Here is a 24,958-nt window from a genome sequence, read left to right on the forward strand (position 1 = left end):
AAATATAGTCTTAAAATTAAATCAGATGTTTAAATTGATTAGACATTAACTTTATGGTATTATACAATGATTACCTTGATGTAAGAGTGGATTTATTTAATTGTATTTAAATTGAAATCCATAAGGATAGGACAATGTATAATATATCAGAATCATCTTTAAGTACCATGGGTTGCAAGTACAATTAAATCGTCATGCTGTGCTGGTGATATAAAAGTATGAAAAACTAGTAAAATGATAAATAAATGCAAAGACATTAATTTATAGGACAAATTATAAGGTAAGTGAAGTGGTGCAATGATCATTTTCCCGAATAAGTCTAAGGTGCACGGTTGCAATATAGTGGTGTTTGTTGATTGTGTTAATGTAACACAATTACATTACTGTAATATTAGTGTTTATGGAAGGAGTTGATGGTTTATATATTTTTTTCCATGTACAAAAGTATAACAAGGAAAAGGTTTTGTGAGCAGATTAAAAGTAAAGTACTATATGTCTATTGTATAACTGACCAGCTTTAGCTCCATGCTCATGTGTGTGTAGCGTGTGTGTGTGTGTTTTTTTTTCTTTCTTTCTCAGAATTGATAAACAATGGGGTAGATAGCTGTTCCAGGAGAGAAAAAGATAGATAAAATGGGATAAAAGAGGTATAGATTGGGGATAGAGGGATAGTAGGATAGAGGAAAAAGGGTGAGACAGGTCCATTTCTCATCTGGTAATTGAAGGTGAGAAGTGATTGCATTATCCACAAGAAAGAGACTTAAGCTGCTATCACCTCATGAGCTCCTCATTTCCTCAAGTGCATCCCATCTCTTTGCTCCAGCATCACATGAACACACACACACACACACACACACACACACACACACACACACACATTGATGCAGACACATTTTAATCCTTGCGATGAAATTACATTGCCATTGGCACAACATTAATCCATGTTACAAATGGTGTTAACATAATATAAAAGAATGAACAATTCGGAACCCAAGCTGACTTAGTGAGACATACATTGGACATGCTGCATGACATGGCGAGGTACGAGGCAAAGCGATTATGGCAATGTTGGAATTCTCTGACTGTAATAAGAAAGGTCTCTGAACAAATAGGCATCAGGATGGCAGCATGGTCCAAAATTAGGTAATGACTGGACAGAATTTGTAGAAAGTGCAGCAATAATGGCAGTTTGTATTACGTTATGGTAGCTTTTGACCAGGAGGTGGCGTTGGCAAGAGAGTTGTTGCAAAGTATCAGTTTTGTGGTAAAAGTCACTTCCTGTTTGGTGGCTTAGCCATTAGATTTGTGTTCTCATTACTGATAAACTGTTATGAGTATTTAGGATTCTTAAGAACTTAAATACTTTTAGGCAAAGGACTTTGACATGGCAGACCACTCTCTGCAGCTGTGGATGGTTCTACACCAACAGCCTAAAGATTTTTGCGGGTGAATCTGGACTGTAATTAATATCAACAGTTTACTATAAAGGCTCAGGGCAACATGTTGCATTTAATTGCTTTTTAGTGCACATCTCAACCCTGATAGAACTGTAATGAATGGACATTCAGTAATAAAGAACGTTCCCTTTTCAGTCTGGTTACTCTCAAGGTTTCTTCCTCATGCCATCTCAGAACGTTTTTCCTCAAAACAATCTCCACTGGCTCGTTCATTAGGAAACAATTATACAATTATAAGGAACAAACGTATACAGTAATCCCCCGTTTACGTAAACGGAAAACCGCGATAAATGGACACTGTGGACACTGGACAGAGTTCCAGCGTCAAAAAAAATTCCCAAAAACGGCACCTAATATGACCAATGAACGACGTTCTTCTTCCATTACCTCATAGTTGCAAAGACTAAGTTTTACGACCTCTAAATGTCACAGACGTGCGTTTGTCTTCCCCCGGTTCCTGATAAATCCTGCAGCGGCCTCTCAATATGTCATACAGCTGATCAGGCAGAGGAATGTGTGGAGAATAGCAAGCAGGAGGCTGCCTTTTTAATGGCAGAGGCATATGTTGACGTTTTATCAATAAGCATTATTAAATCGTGCTTGGGTGAGTTAATCTCAGGTTGACGCTGCAGAGAGGTTGAGAGAGACAGGCGTTAACAGGCCTCTGTGAAAGGCAGGTCATAAGCTGCTTATTATATCGACTCTCTCCCTCTAACACACTCTCTCTTTTAACGTGCACTCGCACACACAGATATCCCCACACGGAGCCTCTGTTTTACTCTCACACTTGCATAGGTGTTATCAACACAAATACACAAGTTTTTAGTTTGTGTAGAGATGCATGCTGAAAACACAGCACACAAAATTGTGTGTGTGATGAGAGAAACTCTACGACTCTGATATGTCCATAGAGAAGTGGATAAACTCGAGAATGTCCCAAAACACACAACAATCGACTCTAGTGCCATAGCTTATTGAAATGAGCGTTTATCTCTTCTACTGCCAGAAATGTGTGTGTATCTGTGTGTGCGTGTGAGAGAGAGAGAGAGAGAGAGAGAGAGAGGAGAATAGTGGGGTTAGCAGTTGTCAGAGCTAGCTGAAGAAGCAGGGGCTGACAATAGGTGATAAGCCCGCCAACCTGCTCCTTCTGATTATCGCCTGCTGGACCCCCCATTCTTTCTGTGTGCAGCTTACACAGCTCTAAGTAGCCAGAATGTACTGTGTGTGTGTTTCAAAGGTGCGGAAAAAACCCCCAGATAGACAGAGCACCGTGTAGCCGGATTGCAGATGAGCAGTTTCTGTAGAACAGAGATGTTTAAAGGAAAGAGCAATAGGGCAGATATTTTGTTATAAAAGCATCAAAATGATTTGCAGAATTTTGTTTTGCATCGCAGACCTTACCAGGAAGAAGGATGTTTGCGAACTGACATCATATCAGATATCTGAGACAGCTGCTGATTCTTTTGTTCTACATCCTCCAATCATAGATACTGACCAGATACTGACCAACACTCAAACCCCCCCGCACTGAAATTGTGCTTCGTTTTATGTTTATCCAATAGCCTGAAAACTGTATTTTTTTTTTTGACTCTGACCCGTTTCTGTTTCTCGTTTTTATCTTTTCTTTTTCAGGTGTTTGGCCCTCCGAAGAGGTGATGACCTACTACTGTCTGAAGAATCGTCATATGTTTATGTGAGTCTCCCCTTTCCCACTCGCTTTCTTCTCTCCACCCCTCCACACTCCAACCCCCTCCCCAGTCCCCCTGCACCCTCCCCTCTTGCTCAGGCCATTTGACAGAGATGCAAGGGGCACTTTTTGATTTGCACTCAAGGCGGTACACGAGCCTTTGATTTCCTGTTTTTACATTCAAGAGGCAGAGGAGGGGAAGAGAGGCTTATCGATCACCCAGCCACAAGCTGAAGGTCAACTGGGCATACAGCGCAGGGTGCTGAGCCCTTAGAGCTTGGTGTGTGTGTTTGAGTGTGTCTGTGTGTTTGAGCTCTTAAGGCAGAAGCTTGTGATACCATGTAAAAACTCAATTGATACATCGGCTGCTCTTTTACTTTTTTCCCACCCCCATTTCATACCGTGTGTGTGTGTGTGGCCTGGTGTGTGTGTGTCGCCAGGTCTTTCATCTTAGCGCTACCTGGTGGAGCTTTTCTTTATGGGTCCCTGTACAAATACGGAGTTCATTATTAGAGCGCAATAGATCGAAAGAGAAAGATATAACAACAACAAAAAAGTTAACGTATGCTTCCATTTCTCTGCTCGCTTGCTGCGGTTTGTGCCTCTGTCTCTCCACTAGCCCACTGTACAGCCAAATAGCTACCTGTCACTGGCTCTTTGTCCCTTGTGCAGCTCATACAAGCAGCTTTGTGCACATAAAATTTTTAATTGCACTCCTTGCAACAATCAGCCTTTTATCCTCTTTTCAGCCTCTGCGTCTGTGCAAGTTTATATATTACACACTGGAGACAAGAGAGACGCGCGCCGCAGCCTGACTGTCACTCCGAGCTCGCAAGTATGCGCGCAGGTACAGCAGTGTAAAGCTCAAATAGGCTACATACAAAATGCATCGTAATTGACGTTGATAATATTGATGCTTTGGATAAAAATGTGCAGGGAACAGGCCTTGCGCGTCACGCGTTTTAAAAATTTAAGAGTCGCTAGTACATTTACAGCATTAGCAGACAAAGGTGCTTTGAAGTCTCTATCAATTAATAAATCAACACTGGTTTACTAGGTTGCAAACTTAGGATACCATTAACTCAAAACTCTGTTGGGAGGAATTATAGCACTTTTTTTTAAACAAACAGGGAAAAGGGAAAATAACTGCTAGTTCAAGTATTTCAGGACTTCACCCGTTGACTTCCAGGGGAAGTTCATTCCACCACCTCGGTGCCAAAGCAGAAAAAAGGAAACGAAAGGAAGGTGCTTTATGCTTGTCACATATTCCAGCGATCTATACAGCACCTCTGGTCAAAGAACATAGGGTTAAGGGCCTTGCTTAAGGGCCCCAAGAGTAGAAGCTGGGCGATACAGGGGCTTGAACCCCCGACCTTCCAATCAGTAACCCAGAGCCTCAACCACTGAGCTACCACAACAATTCTTGATGTGTCCCTAAAAGAAACATACAGCTATAAGAAACATACAGAATTTGAAGAGTCAGTAAAGACATGAGGTCTGTTCTCTGTCCAAAACTTGAAAATTATAACTGACCACATGGCAAAGATGTACAGTATGTACAAATGTTTTAAATCGCATGACTTTTTCCATGTTTTGGCTCTAGAAATTGTATAGGATGGCTTCGGATGCGTAGCATTGATTTTCCTTTCACTTACACTAGGAGAACGAAAACTGATATAGCCTGACAAAGCCCCTGTGCACATAGTGAAGTCCATGAAGTTATGTTTCGCATTAGTTGTAGTAGAAGATCTTGAGTGGCCTGCTATAGAGCTCTTATCTCACATCTATTAATACCTTTAAAATGAATTTGAACAATTACTTCACCCCAGGCCTCCTCACCTCACCTACATCAATACCTGATTTTACTAACACCCTTGTAGCTGAATGGGCACAAATCTCCACAAGCACTCTCTAAAATCAAGTGGAACTTCTTCCCAGAAGAGTGTAGGTTATTATTGTGGCAAATTGCTATGTTCAAAAAGCACTTACGAATCTTATGGTCAGGTATCCACCACCTTTTGTCTATATAGTGTACAGTATCTCATAAAAGTGAGTATACCCTTCATAATTTAGCAACCATTTTAGTCGATCTTCTCAAGGGACAATACTATAGAAATGAAACTTGGATATATTTTAGAGTAGTCAATGTGCAGATTGTATAGCAGTACAGATTTACTGTCCTCTAAAAATAACTCAACATACAGCCATTATTGTCAAAATAACTGACAACAAAAGTGAGTACACCCAATTGAACATGTCAAAACTGTATCCAAAGTGTCAGTATTTTGTGTGAGCACCATTGTTATCCAGCACTGCCTTAATCCTTCTTGGGATGGAACTCACCAGAGCTGCACAGGTTGTTGTTAGGATCTTTTTCCATAAAAACATCATGGAGCTGCTGTATGTTGGACACATGGTGCTTCTACACCTTCCACTTGAAGATGCCCCACAGGTGCTCAATAGGGTTCAGGTATGGAGACATACTTGGCCACTCCATCACCTTCACTTTCAGCAAGGCAGTTGTCATCTTGGCGGTGTGTTTGGGGTCGTTTTTATGTTGGGAAATTGCCGTTGGCCCAGTTTCTGAAGGGAGGGCATCATGTTCTACTTCAGATTGTCACAATACATAATGGACTCCATGTTTCTCTCAATGAACCGCAGCTGCCAGTACCAGCAGCACTCATGCAGCCCCAGACCATGATGCTACCACCACCATGCTTGACTGTAGACAAAAGAAAATTCTCTTTGTATATTTCTCAGCAGGGCATCGCCATACATGCTGGACACCATCTGAGCCAAACAGGTTTATCTTCTCTTATGGTTCCAGTAATTCATGCTCATGCTCAAATTGTCTTCAGCAAAATGTTTGTGGGCTTTAATTGTTAACAAGCTTCAGAAGAGGCTTCCTTCTGGGACAGCCATGCAAACTGACTTGTTGCAGTGTACGGTGTATAGTCTGAGCATTAACAAGCAGACCTTCCACTTCTGCAACCTCTAAAGCAATGCTGGCAGCACTCATGAGTCTGTTTTTTGAAGCCAGCTTCTGCACCTGGTGCACAGCACGAGGATTCAACTCCTTTTATCGACCCTTGCGAGGTCTGTTCCGAGTGGAACTTGTCTGGAAAAACCTCTGTATGACTCTGGCAACTGTACTGTAACTCAGTTTCAGGGTGTTACTGATCTTCTTAAAGCCTCTGCTATTTTTGTGGAGAGCAACAATTCTAATTCTCAAATCTCAGAGTTCTTTGCTATTAGGTTTCATGTTGAACATCCAGTGGTCAGTAGGAGAGAATTGAACTCAAAGCACCACATTTTAACTAATACAAGATACACAAATTTGTATGGTCCTGTCAGGCAGACAAAAACACGAATATGATAAATACTGTAGGACATGTGGCTTTGCATGGTTACATGACAGCTGTTATCACTTAGGGTCTACTCACTTTTGTTGGCAGTTATTTTTCCAATAATGGCTGTATGTTGATACAATCTGCTCAATGACTACACTAAAATATATCCATATAGAAATATCAATTTCTATAGTATTGTCCCTTGAGACAATCTACTAAAATGCTTGCTGATATGTAAAGGGGTATACAGTACTCACTTTTGTGAGATATTGCATATAATATCCAGACAATACACCTGACTTACTTTATGTGCATATCATTTACAGCCAATGGAGTAATTGTCTGAATCTGAATCTAAATTCATGTGGAAAACACCACAAACATTAAAGAGCATGTTTTAGACTGAACTCCTGAAGCACTCATAACATTATTTTACATATTATATGGCAAATCCATAATGTCATTATTTATAATATTACTGTTAGTATTTACAATTTCAATTCTTGAACTGCAAGATATGTTTGGTTAAAACCAGACCTTTTATCACAGAGAAAGAGCAAATATGGAACCGATACCGTAAATACGGAAGTTAATGCTGGATATCGCATATGCTTCATTAACGTTCAAATTTGATCATATGCAACATTAATTAATTACGACTAGTTCCTGAGTGAGAGAGAGAGAGAGAGAGAGAGAGAGAGAGAGAGAGAGAGAGAGAGAGGAAAGAGGTGAAATCAATGAGCGCAGAATTGCATTCCTTTCAATGCCACCCCCCTACAGGGAGTTATTGCACCATTATTTAGAGTTATTCTAAATGCTTAATATTCACAGATTTCTGATTCTTTCTCTTCCTCCCTCTTTCTCCTTTTTCTCTCTTTCTTTATCTTCACCACTCTGCTACTGTCTGCTGTATCTCTTATACAGGGGTTCCTCTGTGTGTGAATTAGGTGGAGGGATGACATGTCTTGCTGGGCTCATGGTAAGTCAAAGATGTGTGATACTCACACACATGCTCACACACACTCATGCACACACACACACACACACACACACAACCCAATCACAGTCAAATGGACGATTTCAGCATGGATACCCAAACACAGGCACATTGTAAGCATTGTGAAATGAGTTCAAACACACTGGCATTTCCGCCTCAGCAAGCGCAGAGCGATGGGCTGACTCCACATGAGCATTCTTACACACAAGCATGCACACGCACATGCATATGCATAACCACACACGAATACGCTCGAGGGTGGGTTGTTGCCTATGGATGCTTCTCTAGAGATATCAAAGAGCTGATCGATCTTTCCTTTAGTTTTGTCTACCTGATACCTTTTTGTTATGCAGCATCACTGGAAAGACTTTATTCCTCTATGTCCTGTTCTTCCTTCTTATACTGTACCTCATGTTGCTGGTTCAGAGCCTTTGGGCCTCTGTTAGGGATGTGCATCTCCATAACTGTGGTGATACTATTTGTATCTCGATCCATAGCCAACAACATGATACATTAAAGATACATATGAAGCCGCTACCAATGCGATATGATACAATTCACACCTATTACGATGCAATGCGATGCGATTTGAATTTGATTCAACACAATGCGATTCAGTGTAATGCGATGCAATGATGCTACATATGCTACAGATAGCAAATCATCATTTTACTTAAGTGCCTTCTGACTTCTAGCACATGACCCCTTTCACAATCAGGCCTTTTGTAGTTAAAAAGAAAAAAGATTGAATAAAACCAGATGTTTTTTTCCTGTTCTGTCTCCAGGAAGACCAGCTCTTACTCTGCCATGTTAATCTGTATTCTATATGACTCTCGGTCTCGCGCTTTAGTAACAATTTAGTGAGGAGAAATCAATCTACATATCAAATTTTGGTCACTTTCTAAATAATTAAAGTACAGTTTATCTACTAATTAATATATATAAATAAATATTTTTTACCAATGCAAATATATACAGTATATATTTTAAAAAATGCATCGCAATACAAATGGCAATTTTATTTGTACTTTTATTCAAAATGCAACGATTTTGAATACAAGTACAGAATACAAGTACAGTATGGTAGTACAGCATTCGGTGCATTGAATAAAAGTAAATCGGTACTTCGGTATAGATGGCCAAAACAGATGGCTGCAGTAGTTTTGTGCTCTCTTGTGTTGCCTAGTTTACATTTATGGTGAAGGCCACACTGAAAGTGCATGCTAGTAGAACTCTGCTTGTTGCGCAGTCTATAACATGACCTTTTTCTGGCATTTGAAGGATCTGTGCTTTCTCTAGTGTAACCTCTGTCTCTCTCTATATCTCTCTCTCTCAAAACTCACTTAAATGCACATAAAACCGCTTTTATAGCATCAAGATTTGTATTGATGTCCCAAGAAATTTTACAGTAAAAAATCACAAACACACACTCAAATCCACCTGATGCGCCCTGGACACGATTCCTTTTCCATTTCTAAGCGACACACACCCTTCTGATAAAGACGTCCAGTGGAATGAAAATACATTATGGATAAAAAAAAAAGAATGCACAGTAACAAAGAAAGGGGAAAGAGTGCAGGAACAAAAGCAGAGGCAGCACAGTGCAAAGTTATATGAAGGGCATCAGGCAGGCCTGGCAAGCCGAGTACGGAGTGACAGTGGAGCGCGATGGCCCCGCCTGATAAACACCACGCTGCAAATGAAAGGCTCTGTGCTCGCCATCATCTCCTGTCACAATGCAATTACCCAACAGAGTGATAGCAAGATAGAGGGCTCCCAGCCACGGGGAATGATAAAAGTATTGACTGATTTGATTGAATGATTAAAATAATGCAGACGTAAAATGAAAAAACGGGCCAAGAGACAGAAGAGGAGGGCTGAGCGGAGATGGGGAGAGAAAGAGAGAGAGAGAGAGAGAGAGAGAAAGCGTAGTCAGTGTAGCGAGGCTGATTTTAGAATTCCAATGGGTTTGTATCTGTATGTATAAGGGGGGGGGTTGTTTTGTGTTTTGTTGTGTTTCAATTCTTTGGTTTTCATCTCTCTCTCTCTCTGTATTTTTTTCCCCTCCACTCAGATTGCCGTTTGTGCTGATGTGAAGGAAGTGCTGCTATCTGATGGGAATGAGAAGGCCATTGAGAGTATCCTCCTCGTACTGAGCAATCTCAGAGTATTTGAGTGAGTGGGTGCATGCGTGATCGCGCGGACGTTTTAATTTTCTGTTATCATGCACCTGTTTTATTGAAATGCGAACGCACTGAGCGAAATGTGTGTGCGTGTGTGGTTTAGTGTAGAGTGGCTTCCACACTTTGCTCGGTTGGGAAAAGTAAGATGTTTAGTGTCTGCTCCCTTTACATACTTTAACCTCTCATTTTACTTTTCACAATGCTCCGTCTTTATTCGTTTCCAAAAATGAACATTCTCTTAGAATACTTGAAATGCTCACGCTGGTGCTTCGATGATATCTGTGCACACTAACGGATCCTGCTTTCTGCATGGACCCCAATATTGGTAATTGTTCAATATTCTTCAAACAAACAAACCCCTAGTTAAAGAAGAAGCAATAAAAAGATTTGTTTGTGCTGTTAAAAGCAACGATTTATTTTCCTGTTGTTTACATTGAATTTATAAGCAATTATCTTTTTTTTACACTATTGCTTAGCCAAATGACGGCTCAGACAAAAGAGCTGCGCTAATCCACTCATTTCTTCGATGCTTCTTCTTAACAATGGTGTCACAGCACACTGAAATTATGATTCTTTTGCTTTGCCAGTCATCACTGTGACAGTCCTGCTTGTCTCTTAAGTCAGAAAATTAACTTAACAGAAAATTTCTTCCTACTTCTCATCCTCCTCTTCCATCATTCTTCCTCCCACTGGCGCATGGTCCACAAAAAAACAAAAACAACAAAAAAAAAGAGCCCCAGCAGCAACCAAGACGACGGCAAATACGTCAAAATTACAGTGTTCGTTAGTACAAAAGCCAATGCTGTGATGACAGTGGGTCTTTATTGAATCTCTTCGCTTGGCAAACAATAGCAGTGACATGAAATCGCACACAATTCTCCATTGAGAGGAGAGATTTGTTTAAAAGAAAAGGAGTCCAAATGGAGGGGAAGGGTGCTGAGATGGATAATCAGAAAAGACATGCTTGCAACCGTCAGAGCCCATGCCTAAGCCATTTCCTCTTATAGAGAGTGAAAAGGCTGCCGGTGGGTTGATAGAACATTAATTGGCAGCGCTTTGTGCAGGAGATGTTTCTGCCATAATAGAGCACTGATAGATCTGATGATATGATTGGAGCCAGAACAACGCCGCTTGTCCCTGGAGCATAAAAATAACATTCTCCTGTGTATGTTCTAAAGGTTTTTTTCTTTTTTTCTTCCCGAGAAATTGAAGGGAGCCAAACGGTTCAGATAGCAGTCTCTTTCAGCGCATAATAGGCTGGTGATGTGATTCCTGCACCAAACCAAACAGTGTCAAAGTGAGATATTTTTATTTAATGAGACAAGTCTTTAGAAACTTACATTAAATGAAATGTCTATTAGATATAGTGCTAAAAGCTAGACCGACTGACAATACACTTATTTGTAGACATACTGTTACTGATCCATCTATTGTCACAGTGGTGTGCGCAAAGTACAGTCATGGTACTGTGTCACTCCTGGGTTCTGAACAGTCCATCAACACACAGTTTTCAGCTACGGGCAAACAATAATACTAATATTGAGATATGTCCGTTAAACATTAGCGATTAGTTCACGGTAATAAATACAACTAAAGTAATTTTGTTTTGATTTTTTGTCTATTTATTGAAAAACAATTACTAATAAGGCCAGAAAATATAAAATGAAAAATCTATGAAAGTCTGTAAAGCTTTCAGTTTTCTGTTTCTTGATTTTTCATTAAAAAAAAAAAGGAGGTATTTCTGCAGTGACGCACTGAATCTGGCAACCCTGCTGGAGGAATAATCATGTTTATTTTGCATACGAATTGGAAATGTTTTTTTTTTTTTTTTTTTTTTTTTGCAGTGAGCAGCTCCAGTAGCCTAACACTGTTTTCTCCTAAGCTCCATAACAAATAAAAAAAAAAGCCTTTTGTTTCTATGGATAAATCAATAAAAATAAAAAAGTCATTATAATTTCTTTTCTGGGGTTTTCCTGGGTGATAGTGATAAGGTCCACGAAACTAAAGACCACCCCTTTTTACATAATAAATATAAATATATTCTATTTTACAGTCTAAACAGATCTGGATTTAGCTACACATTGAAAAACAGAACCAGAATTCCCACACATAATAATAATAATAATAATTTAATAATTTAACCTTTATTCGTCCCACAGTGGGGAAATTTCTAGTTTTCGCATATCCCAACTCATCTGGAAGCTGGGGTCAGAGCGCAGGGTCAGCCATGGTACGGCGCCCCTGGAGCTGATAGGGTTAAGTGCCTTGCTCAAGGGCTCAACAGTGGTAGCTTGGCTGTGCTGGGGCTTGAACCGCTGACCTTGTGATCAGTAACCCAGAGCCTTAACCACTGGACTACCACTGCCCATAAGTTAAATACTATGCAGGTTACATATGAAAACAGTATGAAAACATTATTAAACATTATGTTGTCTGTTTTTATAGATTATTTTAAGCTTAATGGTACAAGAGTTTATTGTCATATGTACAGGAAACAGAATGTTACATCATACAATGAAATTCTTACTCTGAGTCCTCCAACAGCCTTATGACATAAATAAGGGATATAAAAAAGAAAAAAAATGCAAAGTTATTCAAAAGCAAATGTGCATATGCATTTTAAATATATGTTAAATGAATGATTAGGATTTTGTGAATTTTCAACTGTGCTCATTTGACTTATATGTTTTATTAGTCCATGTATGTAAAAGAAAAAAAAGAAAACTGGTCACAGAGTAAAAATAGAGGAGTTTTTAAATGTGTTCGTCTACATGTGTGAATGCCAATATGAGACCCAGCATTTCTGACCTTTTCCTCAGTGGGCTTCTCCTGATGAGATTACACTGTAAGCTCTACTCTATCTCCTTAACGGCTGATCGCACCCGTGTGACACACTTCTACAGGCTCTCTTCCACCCGCTCTCCTCCACCGGGGACACAGCCTCCAAACTGTGCTCCTGGCTATAGATTGGATTTGCTACGGCTGTTTGGCGCACAGTGAGAGCAAGCAGGAAGCGAAGAGGCAGAAATCCTAATTGAATTAGCTTTAAAAACTGCAGTCTAGTCTATTAATAGATGGGTTGCCATCAATCCTGTGGTATAGCGCAATGCGGGGAGGCTCATTGGGGGCATGTTAAAAGCTTTCTTATTCACCGTCTCAAGAAGTGATCAAAAGTAAGCTAGATAGAAGAAAAAAGGATGGAAGACATGTAGGGCCTGCATGAACTAACAATAGAAATTAGGGATGTGCATCTCTATAACTGAGGCCAATGCAGTCAATGATATGGTACATTAAAGATACATATGAAGCAGGTACAGATGCAGTGTAGATTTCGATTCGATTCAACACAACACAATGCAACGAAAAAAATGTAATGCTCTGCAATTCAATGCGGGTGTGGAAGACAGTGTGTGTTGGGTGTGTGTGTGTTGCCTTAACCTCCGTTGCAGATGTGCGTGGTGTTATCGAGAGGAATAGACAAGCCGGAATGTTCACCTGCACCAACGTGTCCAGCAGGTGGGCTCTCAGTTAAAAGTATACAGTATATCAAAACCTCTGATGTAAGGCTACGTAGATTTATAGCAGATCTCAGATATAGAACACCTGTTTGTTGAAATTATGACCCCAAAAGCTCTTGAAATGTCACTATCTCTTCCATAGCCATTGTATGTTTATTCAAATAGTAAGCATATAGATAAAAATATAAATGTATTATCGTGCTTTTTTTATGGAGCTATTAGAGTGAAGAACATAACCTACACTTGATACACCACGTTAATGTTAATATACACAGAATCTTTAATATGTTTAACGTTATGTATATTTTTGGGTTTAATTATACTCACACACGTTTTATGGAACTTCAGTTTACAGTGCATGGAAAAATGCATCTTTTCTTAGTTTTTACACCAAATTGTTGTTGTGAGTTGATCAATAAGTTTTTGAGTTTGAGCTTTATATATATAAAAAAATAAAAAAACAATATTGATTTGACATTTATGTAGCAATAATCCAAAAATTGCAGAGTGCCTGGCTTTGCGACGTGAACCCCATTTCGAACCCATGACTTTAGGGTCCCTGTACTGATTAATATAATCACCCTGAATGAGGGCCACTTGCCTTCAAGTTGCCCTCTGATCCAAGACGTCCTGGAAACGTCCTGTATCTTGATTGGGAGGTTTGAATATCGAGAACCGCGTCTCATCCCGAGTCTCGTCTTCCTGGTTTCCCACAACAAAGGGTTTTGCAGTCTGCGTGCAGCCATTGAAACGTATTATCACCTAAAATAATTTTGGTATTCAGTGATCTAAGCGCTCTTCTCTCGGCACTCCTCCCTCCTCCTTCCATATTTACCCTGGGCTGATGAAGTGCATGAGTAAATGTATAATTAGCCTGCATTACTTTGATTGTTTTCTTTAGAGATTAGGCTTCCTGTCAGAGCACGCGCTTTAAGAGGGGTGAAGGTCGGTGATGATTGGATGTGGGGGGGTTTCTCTTTCTCAACTCTGTGAATAAGTGGTGTGGCCCCCCACTGAGAGAGGAGATTGTATTTCCACAAGACATAATTTTTGTTTACTGAGTGTTAATAATAGCTAATTAATAATCAGATTCTCTTGCACGAAGATAAAAAAGCTGCCGTAGCACAGACGTGAAGATAGGTAGTGGAAAAAAAAGAAATAAGACAAGACAAGAAAGCAGAGGGAATAAAAATGGCAGGTGTGGTAGCTTGATCTGGGTTTTGGATAGGGAATTTTATGTAACAGTTAGTGGGATATAAGTGCTGTGACTCGAGACTGGAGCAATTTGATTAAACCAGACATTAGTGCTAGTAGTAAGAAAGTCACAGTGACTGTGCTGGGTATAATTTTAAAGACATTTCGCCCACTTGTCTGTGGCACTTCATCAGTCATTCATTAGCCTTGGAAAAAAAAAGTCAATTCCAAAAAGTATTATTTCTCATTCCTCGTCATTTTCCGAACTAAACTCTCATAATTCTGAGTCTTTATTCATTTGTCAGGGTGGTGAGATGGGACAGCGAGAGAGACGTGGCCGCGATGGAGGGCCGCTTTGACGTGGTCATGTGCGCTGATTGGTAAGTCGTTCATCAGTTCTATGACACACTTACCTCACTCCATTCGAAAGTGATCACAAGCATTACATTTGTTACACATTGTCTACAGGGAGTGCAGGTATTTTTTTTTTTTCCTACTCACGTCACCATGAGCCAAATATCATATCTCACCCTGTAGCAGCTTTTTCAGACACAATATGTCCACACCCTCAATAACAGCTCACGGCTCGTTGGCCCGGTGACGGTGCGTTAATATCCACACTCGCGCGACTCTTATCAGATGGCAGCCTTCAGCCCGAAGGCTGGCACCGTGTTACTTCCCCTTGGCTAACCCCGCCAGGCATTTTCATTTTTCCCCAAATTGCCTCTTTTTTTCATGCTCGACGTCCCAGCAAATGGATGTCTTAGGCAAATTGCAAATAATTACGCCAGTGTGAGGAGCCGGGAGAGAGAGACAGAGAGCGGGAGAGAATAACACAAACATTTCAATTAGCCTGCTTCTTAACATAGATCTCAATCCGGATTTGTTTTTAATCTTTGTTTAAAAAAAAACAACAAAAACAACAGAGCTTCAACATCATTCTTGCTAATTATGCAACATAAACTGACGTGGCGATACTGCGATATTAGCTAGTTCGAATGAATTGAAATTCCTGCAACAGCTTAAGGTTGAACGGTCTGCGATTGGCTGGCGTTACAGTTTTTTATATTATCAACTGAATCTAACTGAAAGTTTGAATAATTTCAGAATGATGTCCAAGTATTTGCAGTACTTTCTCTATGCGAGAAAAATTTGTATATAAAAATTCGTATATAAAATCCAAACCTACACATTGAGTGTAAAGATTTTTCGCCCGAAACGCATTAGCCTTTAGGCGTATTATTGCGTCAATAAATCGCTCATTACCTTGCACAAAGTGCGCTTTATGTAACATAAGAATCAGTATGAGTGGTGAACGTGTTGCAGGCTGCATAATGATACTGCTGATAATCTCGAAAACCCACCAAATCCTACTATTATTCTAATGCCACAAAATGCCAGCTAATACACTGGGTGACATGAACAGGAGAAGGCCAGTGTGTGGATGATGTGTGTGCTGTAAGAAGACTCTGCGTGTGTGTGTGGGCACGCATAAAAGGGTGAGCAGCGTCGGAGATGACTCACGCCGCCGCGGCCTTCCCCCCGTCGCTTTTGCCAGCCGCTCGCCCGTAATTGCCATCATCAGGAGAGTGATCTCTCGGAGATTAATGAACATCACAGCAGCGGCGATCACCTGCGAAAAGGTCAACAGCCGTACTTCTGCTTCCATTAATTACAGTCTTTCAGACAGGCACCCAGGAACGCGGCATGTAACGCCAAGACCCTCGCACCGGGGGAGAAGGAGGAAGCGCTAGAGTTGGAGTTTTGAAACATGGGTTTACGGCACTCTTTATGTCTGATTATCAGTACAAGGAAGCATTTTTATGCGTATGACTTATTAGTAGTACCATTTCATGCACTTTTAAGAGCATGCACACTGATTAGAGTTCATTTAAAAACCCAGTGCAAGTCAGCTTTATTTGTAGAGCGCTTTTAACAATGGAAATTGTCCCAAACAACTTGACAGAGATAAAGAGTTTATGAAAAGGTTAAGAAATTAAGACTAGCTATGGCAGCATAACTTAAAGGGAGAGCCAGAAGGTAGCACAGCCATTATAAAAACATTGATTATACATTTTATGTATCTCTTCCCAGTTCAAGTTATTTTGCTTTTTATGGTCTAGCCTGATAAAGACAAAAGAGGAGGTTTTTTCTTTTTTTTTTGTTCCCCACATGAATAACATTAGTCCAAGCAAAAGGAAGGAAACCAATGTGTATAAGGTTGACTTAAAAAAAAAAGAAACCCACAGCCACAGAAAAAAAAAAAGAATGGTTCACTACTCTGATGGTTGCTAATCAGAATAAGATGCTAAGAAACACCGTATGATCCGGAAGAGCAATCAGTAAAAATGCTTTTTCCGGGCCACTTCTGTGTCGATACCTGTAAGGTCTCATGGCAGCAAGCAGACTGAGGCAGGTGGGATTATTCCAGATTAAGTGTGGAAGTGGGGTCAGAATGGCAAACCACTCTCTGGAACTCCACACAGATTATACTCGACATAATCTGAGGGATTCTGCGTCCAGATTAACCCAGTTAGGATTCTCAGAGGAAGGATCTATGAATTTGGTCGGGCCTGTGGAATGCCTTCTATATTTAGTTTCTTCCAAAGAGAGAGTCTACTCCATATGGAAGAATATTGTTCTAATTGAGCACAGGAGGAATTCATGTGGAAATCAGTCTTAAAAAGATGTAGGCATATAGATAAATATATTTGTGAGTGTTTCCAAAAGTGTGCTGCCTAAACATATGGTGTTTTTCTGCATGAAGACATGTTACATTTAATCCAAAGTTTATTACATAACATAAAAATAGATATACATTTTATTTACATGATTTAACATTTAAAAGACCCAGACCTTCGGACACCCTTTCTGAAAATGAGCAAACAAGTAATATAGGTTACTTTAGGTTCCTGACAATGTTTGAAGCTTTTGGTCCATTCATTCATATAAAACTTTTTCAGCTCCTCCATGTTCTTTGGTTTGTGCATGTCCTATCTCAAAACATTCATATTTATGTTTTATTTGCCCTTTCTTTTCCGATTTAGTATTTGTTTGGATTATCAGTTTGTTAGAAGCTACATGGTAAGCCAAGTGTGAGCCTCCTTTGAGAGACAGCAAAGATTTCCGAGGAAGTATCCTGAAATTTATGATCACCATTGTTGGTTTACTACTTTGGTGCAGTTTTCTTTTGTTACCAAACTTTGCTGATGTTTATGGTGATTTTTTGAGCACAAGTCATGATAATATAATTCTAATGACGCTTAATGAAGATCAGCTGCTTTCTCACAATGCTTCCAAAACAATTAGCTTTTAATTGAAAATCTTCACAGCCACAACCATACGAATCAAATTCTAAAACGTTCATCATTTGACTCCTCATTTTATTTTTGATAATTAACAAAATGCTACTAAAGCAATTTCTAATTAAAAAATCTAAAATACATGAAATGCATTGTTTGCACTTAGAATGGTTAATAAAAGCAAATTAGCATTACATTACAAAAAGCAGCATAGCATAATTATAACCTGGGAAGTAAAATTACTGATATATTATTTAAAATATCATTTTGTTATCCCCACTGTTCATATCTATTAATATACCACCTGAGTTTTATTCGGAATTTTAGTATCAACCCTAAACAGTGTTTCATATTGATTTTTAATGCCATGGATATGAGTTACACAAATGAGTTGGACAAAAGTATTGGGACACCTGACTTTTCCAGCTACACTATATGTGAATATCCCTGTGCACAAAGCCAGCACCATGAAGATCTTGAGTGGCCTGCTATAAAGCTCTGACCTCAATCCTATTAAACTCCCTTTGGGATGAATGTGAACACTGCACCCCATCCCTTCTCACCTCACCTACATCGGTACCTGACTTTACTAACATCCTTGTGATTGAATGATCTCAAATCTTCATAACTACACTCCAAAGTCTAGTGGAACATCTTTCCAGAAGAGTGGAAGTTATTATAACAGCAAAATGTGGACTAAATATGGAATGGGATGTTCAAAAAGCACATATTATGTGCAGAATTTTCCACAGAATTTTGTCCGTTTGGTGTATTGTCATGTGGGCTTAAATAGAATTTTTGAATAAAGTGTAAGCAAGATTTGGGCTTTTTCCATAGTATCTATGATGGGATCATCTGAATGACAGGTGGATAGGAGGAAGTGGAAGAGGAAGTGTCGAAGTCAGGGAGCGGGAAGGGAGCTTTGTGCAAGTTAAGGTCAACCCCTCGTTTGCTTTGTCTGTCAGTTGGCCATTCTATTGTCCACTCTGACCTGCTCCACCCAAAACATAGGGTGAACAGGTCGGGCACTGATGCGACGCCATGTTAAGCATTGCATGTGAGCATAAAGGTCATCTTGACATCTTTTGGACTCTTCTGTTCGAATGTCCCACAGGATGGAAACTGTTCATCATTAAGACTGATGACTGATTGCTGTGTTTATATATATATATATATATATATATATATATATATATATATATGTGTGTGTGTGTGTGTGTGTGTGTGTGTGTGTGTGTGTGTGTGTGTGTGTGTGTGTGTGTGTGTGTGTGTGTGTGTGTGTGTGTGTAACTCACTGTCAATGCAATGCATGTGCATGTTATTTATTGATAAAATGTAACCTGATTGTGTTTAATGACCGAGTGTTTTCTAGTCAATAGAAACCTCTTCTTTTAGTAGCATGTATGAGCTAGAGAACGAGTGATCACTATAGAGAGAGAGAAAGAGAGGAATAGGACAAAAGAGCACAACAGGACAAAAGCTAAAGTCTTCTTTCTTTATATTGTTCCCTGTGACTCCTCAGACTGAAATCATCAGCCAAAATAGAGCTCATGCTCAGCCAGTCATAAATACACAAACACACACACACACACACACACACACACACACACACACACACACACACACACACGATTACTGCATTGCCTGTCTCACAAATAGTTACACACTGCTGCACATTTGTACATATACTAACAGTGATTAGCTTACTCTCAATTACACATAAGCACTCGAGCAGAAATGACTGTGACATAAACACTCTCTGAGACACACACACACACACACACACACACACACATACACACAAACACACACATGTGCAAGTGCCTGCCATAAAACAGACATATAACGAAACTCATGGTTATGGACAGCATTAAAAACAGTAACAACAGTATAATTCTGTTGTAAGATTGTCACATTTGGACCACAAACATCATTCCCATTGTGATTATTATTATTATTATAACCTGATTCTGTAGATAGATGAAAACGTGTATGCATGGATTTAGACTGATGTGTATTTTAGACAATGATTGTCTATTTACATATTGCAAGCAAGGCATGAAATTGTAAACCCATCTACATATCTACTACAGATAGGATATGAGTACTACAAGTCGATTTCCACATTGATGGTGAAATTTTCTCGTAAACAAAAGAATAAAATAACCTCCTGCTTTATCTCAATCCAGTATCATTGAAAAACATTCTAATCTCTTTCTCGCACTCCTTTCCTTCATCTTCTTTCTCTCACAGCCTGTTCCTTGACCAGTACAGAGCCTGCCTGGTTGATGCTCTAAGGAGATTACTACGGCCTGATGTAAGTGTTTGCGGTGGTTGTGGCATTTCTGTGTGTGTGTGTGTGTGTGTGTGTGTGTGTGTGTGTGTGTGTGTGTGTGTAAGAATACTTGCATGTGCTCTTGAATTCTCACTGTGTAATTAGGCACTGTTCAGTGATTGAGGGAGTAATGGAATGGCAGGGTTAATATCATGTAATACTTTAATACTTATTATGTGGAACTTGAATTGGGCTTTCTCATATTTGATGCTTGGCGTTATCAGCTCTGTGATAAGAGCCACCGCTGCCAGAGCCACAATAAATAGAAAAACGCTTTAAAGATAGCAACCGATTTGTATTTATCGCCCAATTTTTCTGTCCCCCAAGTACTTCATGCTGGATGTCTTTATATAAAAAAAATGTGTGTGTGAGAGAGAGAGAGAGAGAGAGAGAGACAGAGAAAAATAGTACTGGTAAAAAATCTCTCTCTCTCTCTCTCTCTCTCTCTCTCTCTCTCTATCTGTTTTTAGTGTTTTGGTATTGTACTGGCATGACAAATAATTCCACATATAGATTGCAAAAGCAAGCCTAACAAAAAGGTCATGCAAAATTAGAGAAAAAAAAATAAATATATTATTGAAATTGTAAAAATATATAAATATAAAAAAACTGTGTAGATAGAAATAAAGACATGATAAAGGTATTATATACAGAGCAATCGAAAAAGAAGGATAAAGCAAGTACAATTCCAGAACAAAATTTTATTTCCAGATTTTCATGCTACGAACAATAAAAATAATTATAACAATATTGATTTACAATTTATACATTTTTGCCAGCATTTTATATTGGCTGTACAGTATGTTGAGTTATTCTCAGAGGACAGTAAATCTGTACTGATAAACAAGCTGCATAGTGAGAACATATAATAAAATCGTTGCTGAAATGTGAGATATATATATATATATATATATATATATATATATATATATATATATATATATATATATATATATATATATATATATAAGTCTAGTCGTTCCAACCATGTAACAAATTGCGGTTGTGCTTCAGGTATAAAAACAATAACACTTCAAATTCAAGAGAGTGAGCGATTAATTTTGTCATTAAAACAGTTTGGCCTGAAACATTATTAATGGCCGAAAACATGAGCATGTCGGCCAATTGGATTTTGGAAAAGCAATTAATTTTTTCTTTAATGACTAAATTTTTTATTTTTAAATGAAAGCGAGTGAGTAGTCGCCTTACGCAGCCTGAGATTAACAAAATTGTAAGAGGAAGTGTGTGTTTTCAGCTCACAGTCCAACATAAAGGCTAATAAAACGAAGACGAGAGCTGTAGTAGAGACGAGAAGGCGATCCAACTTCTCGTCGTCGTGTGTTTGTTGTTTGTTTGCTTCCTTTGCGTCGAGGCCTCGGTTTAATTGAAACAATGAAATGCGCGGAAATATGAAACAGTATTTAACGTCGAAGGATTTCAAAGAAACTTTGAACCTTTGAGTAATCCTCTTAGCACGGCTGGTTGTCCACCGCCTGTTGATCTATAAAGGGTGGGGATGCGCAATTGATTGGATTAGTTGAGCTTTAATCTTTTTCGTTTATTATCTAATATAATACCTGGGAGAAATCAAATAGAATGTAATAATGCAAACCAGCACTTGCAGCGAAGCTGTGTCTGATACCACGTCTCTTCTGTTGATGCGTCACTGCCGGATAGAGCTTAGATCCTTAATCACAATCATCATTTATTGCTGCAAGTGTAATTCTGACGACTGAGTCTGCTTCTCTTATTTATTTGTGATGAAACTTTTTGTTTAGTTTATTCTTTGCTGTTTGGAATATATTTTGGTGGACACATGGTTATTCAAATGCCAAAAAGGATGTTAAAGGTAGTATATATTATCACTTTAATAAAAAGCTGAATCATTTTTAATACTTGGCTGCTGATCCCATGAGTGACCATTAAGAGGAATTCCTAGAAACATATTTTCCATATTTTAAGAATTGCATTTGGCCTGGACTTGCCAACATTTAACAACAAACACTCCTACTTTCCTAATGTAATAAAACTATTTAAAAAAAAAAAAAAACAACAAAAAAAACCCACTACTTTTAAGTCAATTCACAAAAAAACTAAAACACCCCACAGATTTCCTCCTTGTGGGGACATTGCCTTGGTCTTAGAGGAAATCGGGGGTGTTTTAGTTTATTTTCTTTTGCATATATTTTTGAGAAATAAAATTCAAATTCAAATTATTTGAATTTGTATAGTACTTACAATTAATAGATTAAGAACAGTTAAAATTGTGGAATTTTCTCACAAATATAGTAAAACAAACAAGTGTTTTGTGTGTGTGTGTGTGTGTGTGTGTGTGTGTGTGTGTGTAGGGCACAGCATTGGTGTTTGCCCCTACTAGGGGAGACACACTGACAGAATTCTGTAGACTGGCAGAAAGAGCAGGACTCCTAGTGTGCCGCTATGACAATTACGACTCGATCATATGGGATCTGCATATAAAGGTAAGCAATTATCAACCGAAATTTTTCAACATGTGTGTATGTACTTCATTCTATTAGATGTGCCGGTATAATAAATATAACGTACTATTATTTTTTTTTTTTACTTTCAGCAGATTGTTGAAGGTTGTGTGTCAGTGTACCCTACCTATGAGTGCTACTCCTTCCTGTGCATTTAACTTGTGATAAAAAAAAACACAATCTAAATGTAAAAAGAAAGACTCAGAGGAGATAAACTCAGTGTGTGGAAACTCGGCGAGCAAGGAAGAAAAAAAAGCGAGGGTTAGTCATTGCCCTTTGTCATCATGGCCATCTATCGGCCCAAGCACGGGGCTGGCAGCAGCAACTGCGGAGTCCAGCTGGTTAACAGCTGGTTAATGGCACTGGCTGCTATTTTTGGCTGCTGAGGAACTGTGAGGACCATTAGGCCCTGTAAGCCTGACGGGCAGACCTGCCCATGCCTGAGGAAAATGGCCCTGGCACTAAGTGATTTGGGTTTTATTTCCACAGCCCTTTTTGAGTGGCCACTCCACCACTAGTCGTGGGTGGCCAGAAGTGGGTGCCTAAAAAAAATAAATAAATAAAATAACAGAAAAAAAAACCTCACAACGAGCTCAGACTCGGTGTGAGAATTAATTTAGAGCTGTCGGTGACCAGAGAGGGAGGGAGAACCATGCAAAACCGAGCGATGGTTTAAAAGTAGAAGGAAGGAGACAGTTAGAAGGGGAGGGAAAGCCTTGCTCATGGCATTATAATATGACAACCGAACGGCCCCTTGTATTATCCTAAAATAAACATGTCATTCCCATCACGCTCTCTTTTTCTCGTGTTCTCTCAGCCAGGTTGGAAACGAGCCGCACGATGAAAATCATTTCGACGCGTCACTTTAGGCCACTTCATTCCCACTGTCCTCATGTAATTATGTTAACACAATAGCCGAAACACCGGGAGCGAATAATCGTCTCCGGAGCGTTATGGGAAGGATGCGTTGTGTACAACGGGAATAAAAGATTATGCGATTATATTGCAAACCGAACAAAAAAGTCAGGAAGCTTTCACTAGTTTACAAATGGCCTCAAATTGTGATTTATACGATCAGTATATTTATAAGTGGACGTAATATTCACTCTGGGATGCACCTGAACACACACACACAAAAGCATACTGCCCTGGTGTTCCTGGATACCTTAGACTTATTGAACAGACCACCTACTGTGTGGATAACGATAATAATGGTGAGACGAGTCAAGTGTTCGCCTACTGCTACCTGTATGTGTGTAAGTGTGTGTGTGTGCGTGTGCGTGTGCAAGTGCGTGCATTCTTTGCATTTTGCCAGCTGGATGTACAGCTGTTTATGTGATAGCAGTGATATCTGAAGTGGCTGCATCATATCAAAAGGTGATTAAGTCCCATTTCTTATCTTCTGATGAGCATCGTGCGTGTGCTGTTTTGTCTGTCTGTGTTTGTTTCTTGAAAAAGATGCTATTCAAGAGCTGTAGCCAGACTGTTCATCACAATTTTTTTTTTCCCAAAAAAAAAAGCTGGTTTGACATAACTAGTAATAATGCAAAATACAGTATTTTAATGCATGTTGGTGTTATCTTAATTCTCACACCCGCCGGTCTCTCGTCAGCTGTACTCTCTGATGTCCTGAAGATTGAGGCGTTCCCTTTGACCCCCCCTCCCAAAAAAACCTTCCTCTCGTCCCGACCCAAAGCAGTGTTGCAAGATATGTCGAGGATGTGTGTGGCTGCGGCAAAGGGGGCTGCATGTTATCCTCTTATCCCCACTGTTCTGGAATAGAACTGCAGCAGCTGGAGGACTGCAAGCCGCCTGATAATGCTGCTATTTTCCGCCCGCCCGTCTTAATCTTGTTACTCGGTTGGTGGTGAAGAGAGAGTCATGAATTTTAATTCTGACAATCCCCCTTACCCCCCCAAAAAGAACCAACATTCCCCCTCCCTCTATAAACACACACATAAATCACACATGCAAACGCCTCACACATACAAGTGTGCCTTAATGTATGCTTCCTCTCTTCCAGCTGTCTGACTACTTGTCCTCCCTCATGTCCTTTTCTATCCAATCCAGCCGTCCATCCAATTTCTGGGGAGGGGGCTGCAGTTTAAGCATGCTGATGTTCAGCCTGTCCCTCATTCTCTCAGGACCTGCTTAGCAGCTGAAGAAGTTAAAAAAATAAATAACAGAGGAGGAAAAGGAGGGAGGGGGTGGCAGTAAACTAAATGCTTTGCATCTTGGCGGCAGTACGATTTAAAACGTACGAGCCGATTTATCCAACCACCCATGAAGCTGGTTTGCAGCCTGTGATCAGGAGGAACAGCTTTGCTTGTTAAACTTTTCACCTTTGCAAGCTTGTCGGTTCTCTCTTTTTATTTCTCTCTCTCTCTCTCTCTCTCTCTCTCTCTCTCTCTCTCTCTCTCTCTCTCTCTCTCTCCCT

At 39.6% G+C, this 24,958-nt stretch overlaps 1 protein-coding gene across 2 annotated transcripts in view; it reads left to right on the plus strand.

The window, feature by feature from the left end:
- The window catches only part of camkmt (calmodulin-lysine N-methyltransferase), a 101,286-nt gene that overhangs the window by 73,609 nt on the left and 2,719 nt on the right, over positions 1-24,958 (plus strand). For both annotated transcript variants that reach the window (XM_046864988.1, XM_046864996.1), the window contains 7 exons: positions 3,090-3,150; positions 7,419-7,473; positions 9,566-9,629; positions 13,124-13,190; positions 14,692-14,766; positions 19,942-20,005; positions 22,372-22,503. In XM_046864988.1, the coding sequence (XP_046720944.1) occupies positions 3,090-3,150; positions 7,419-7,473; positions 9,566-9,629; positions 13,124-13,190; positions 14,692-14,766; positions 19,942-20,005; positions 22,372-22,503 (518 nt within the window). The remainder of the gene's footprint in view (positions 1-3,089; positions 3,151-7,418; positions 7,474-9,565; positions 9,630-13,123; positions 13,191-14,691; positions 14,767-19,941; positions 20,006-22,371; positions 22,504-24,958) is intronic.

This window comes from Silurus meridionalis, chromosome 2 (genome assembly GCF_014805685.1).
Source record: "Silurus meridionalis isolate SWU-2019-XX chromosome 2, ASM1480568v1, whole genome shotgun sequence".
Classification (NCBI taxonomy): domain Eukaryota; kingdom Metazoa; phylum Chordata; class Actinopteri; order Siluriformes; family Siluridae; genus Silurus; species Silurus meridionalis.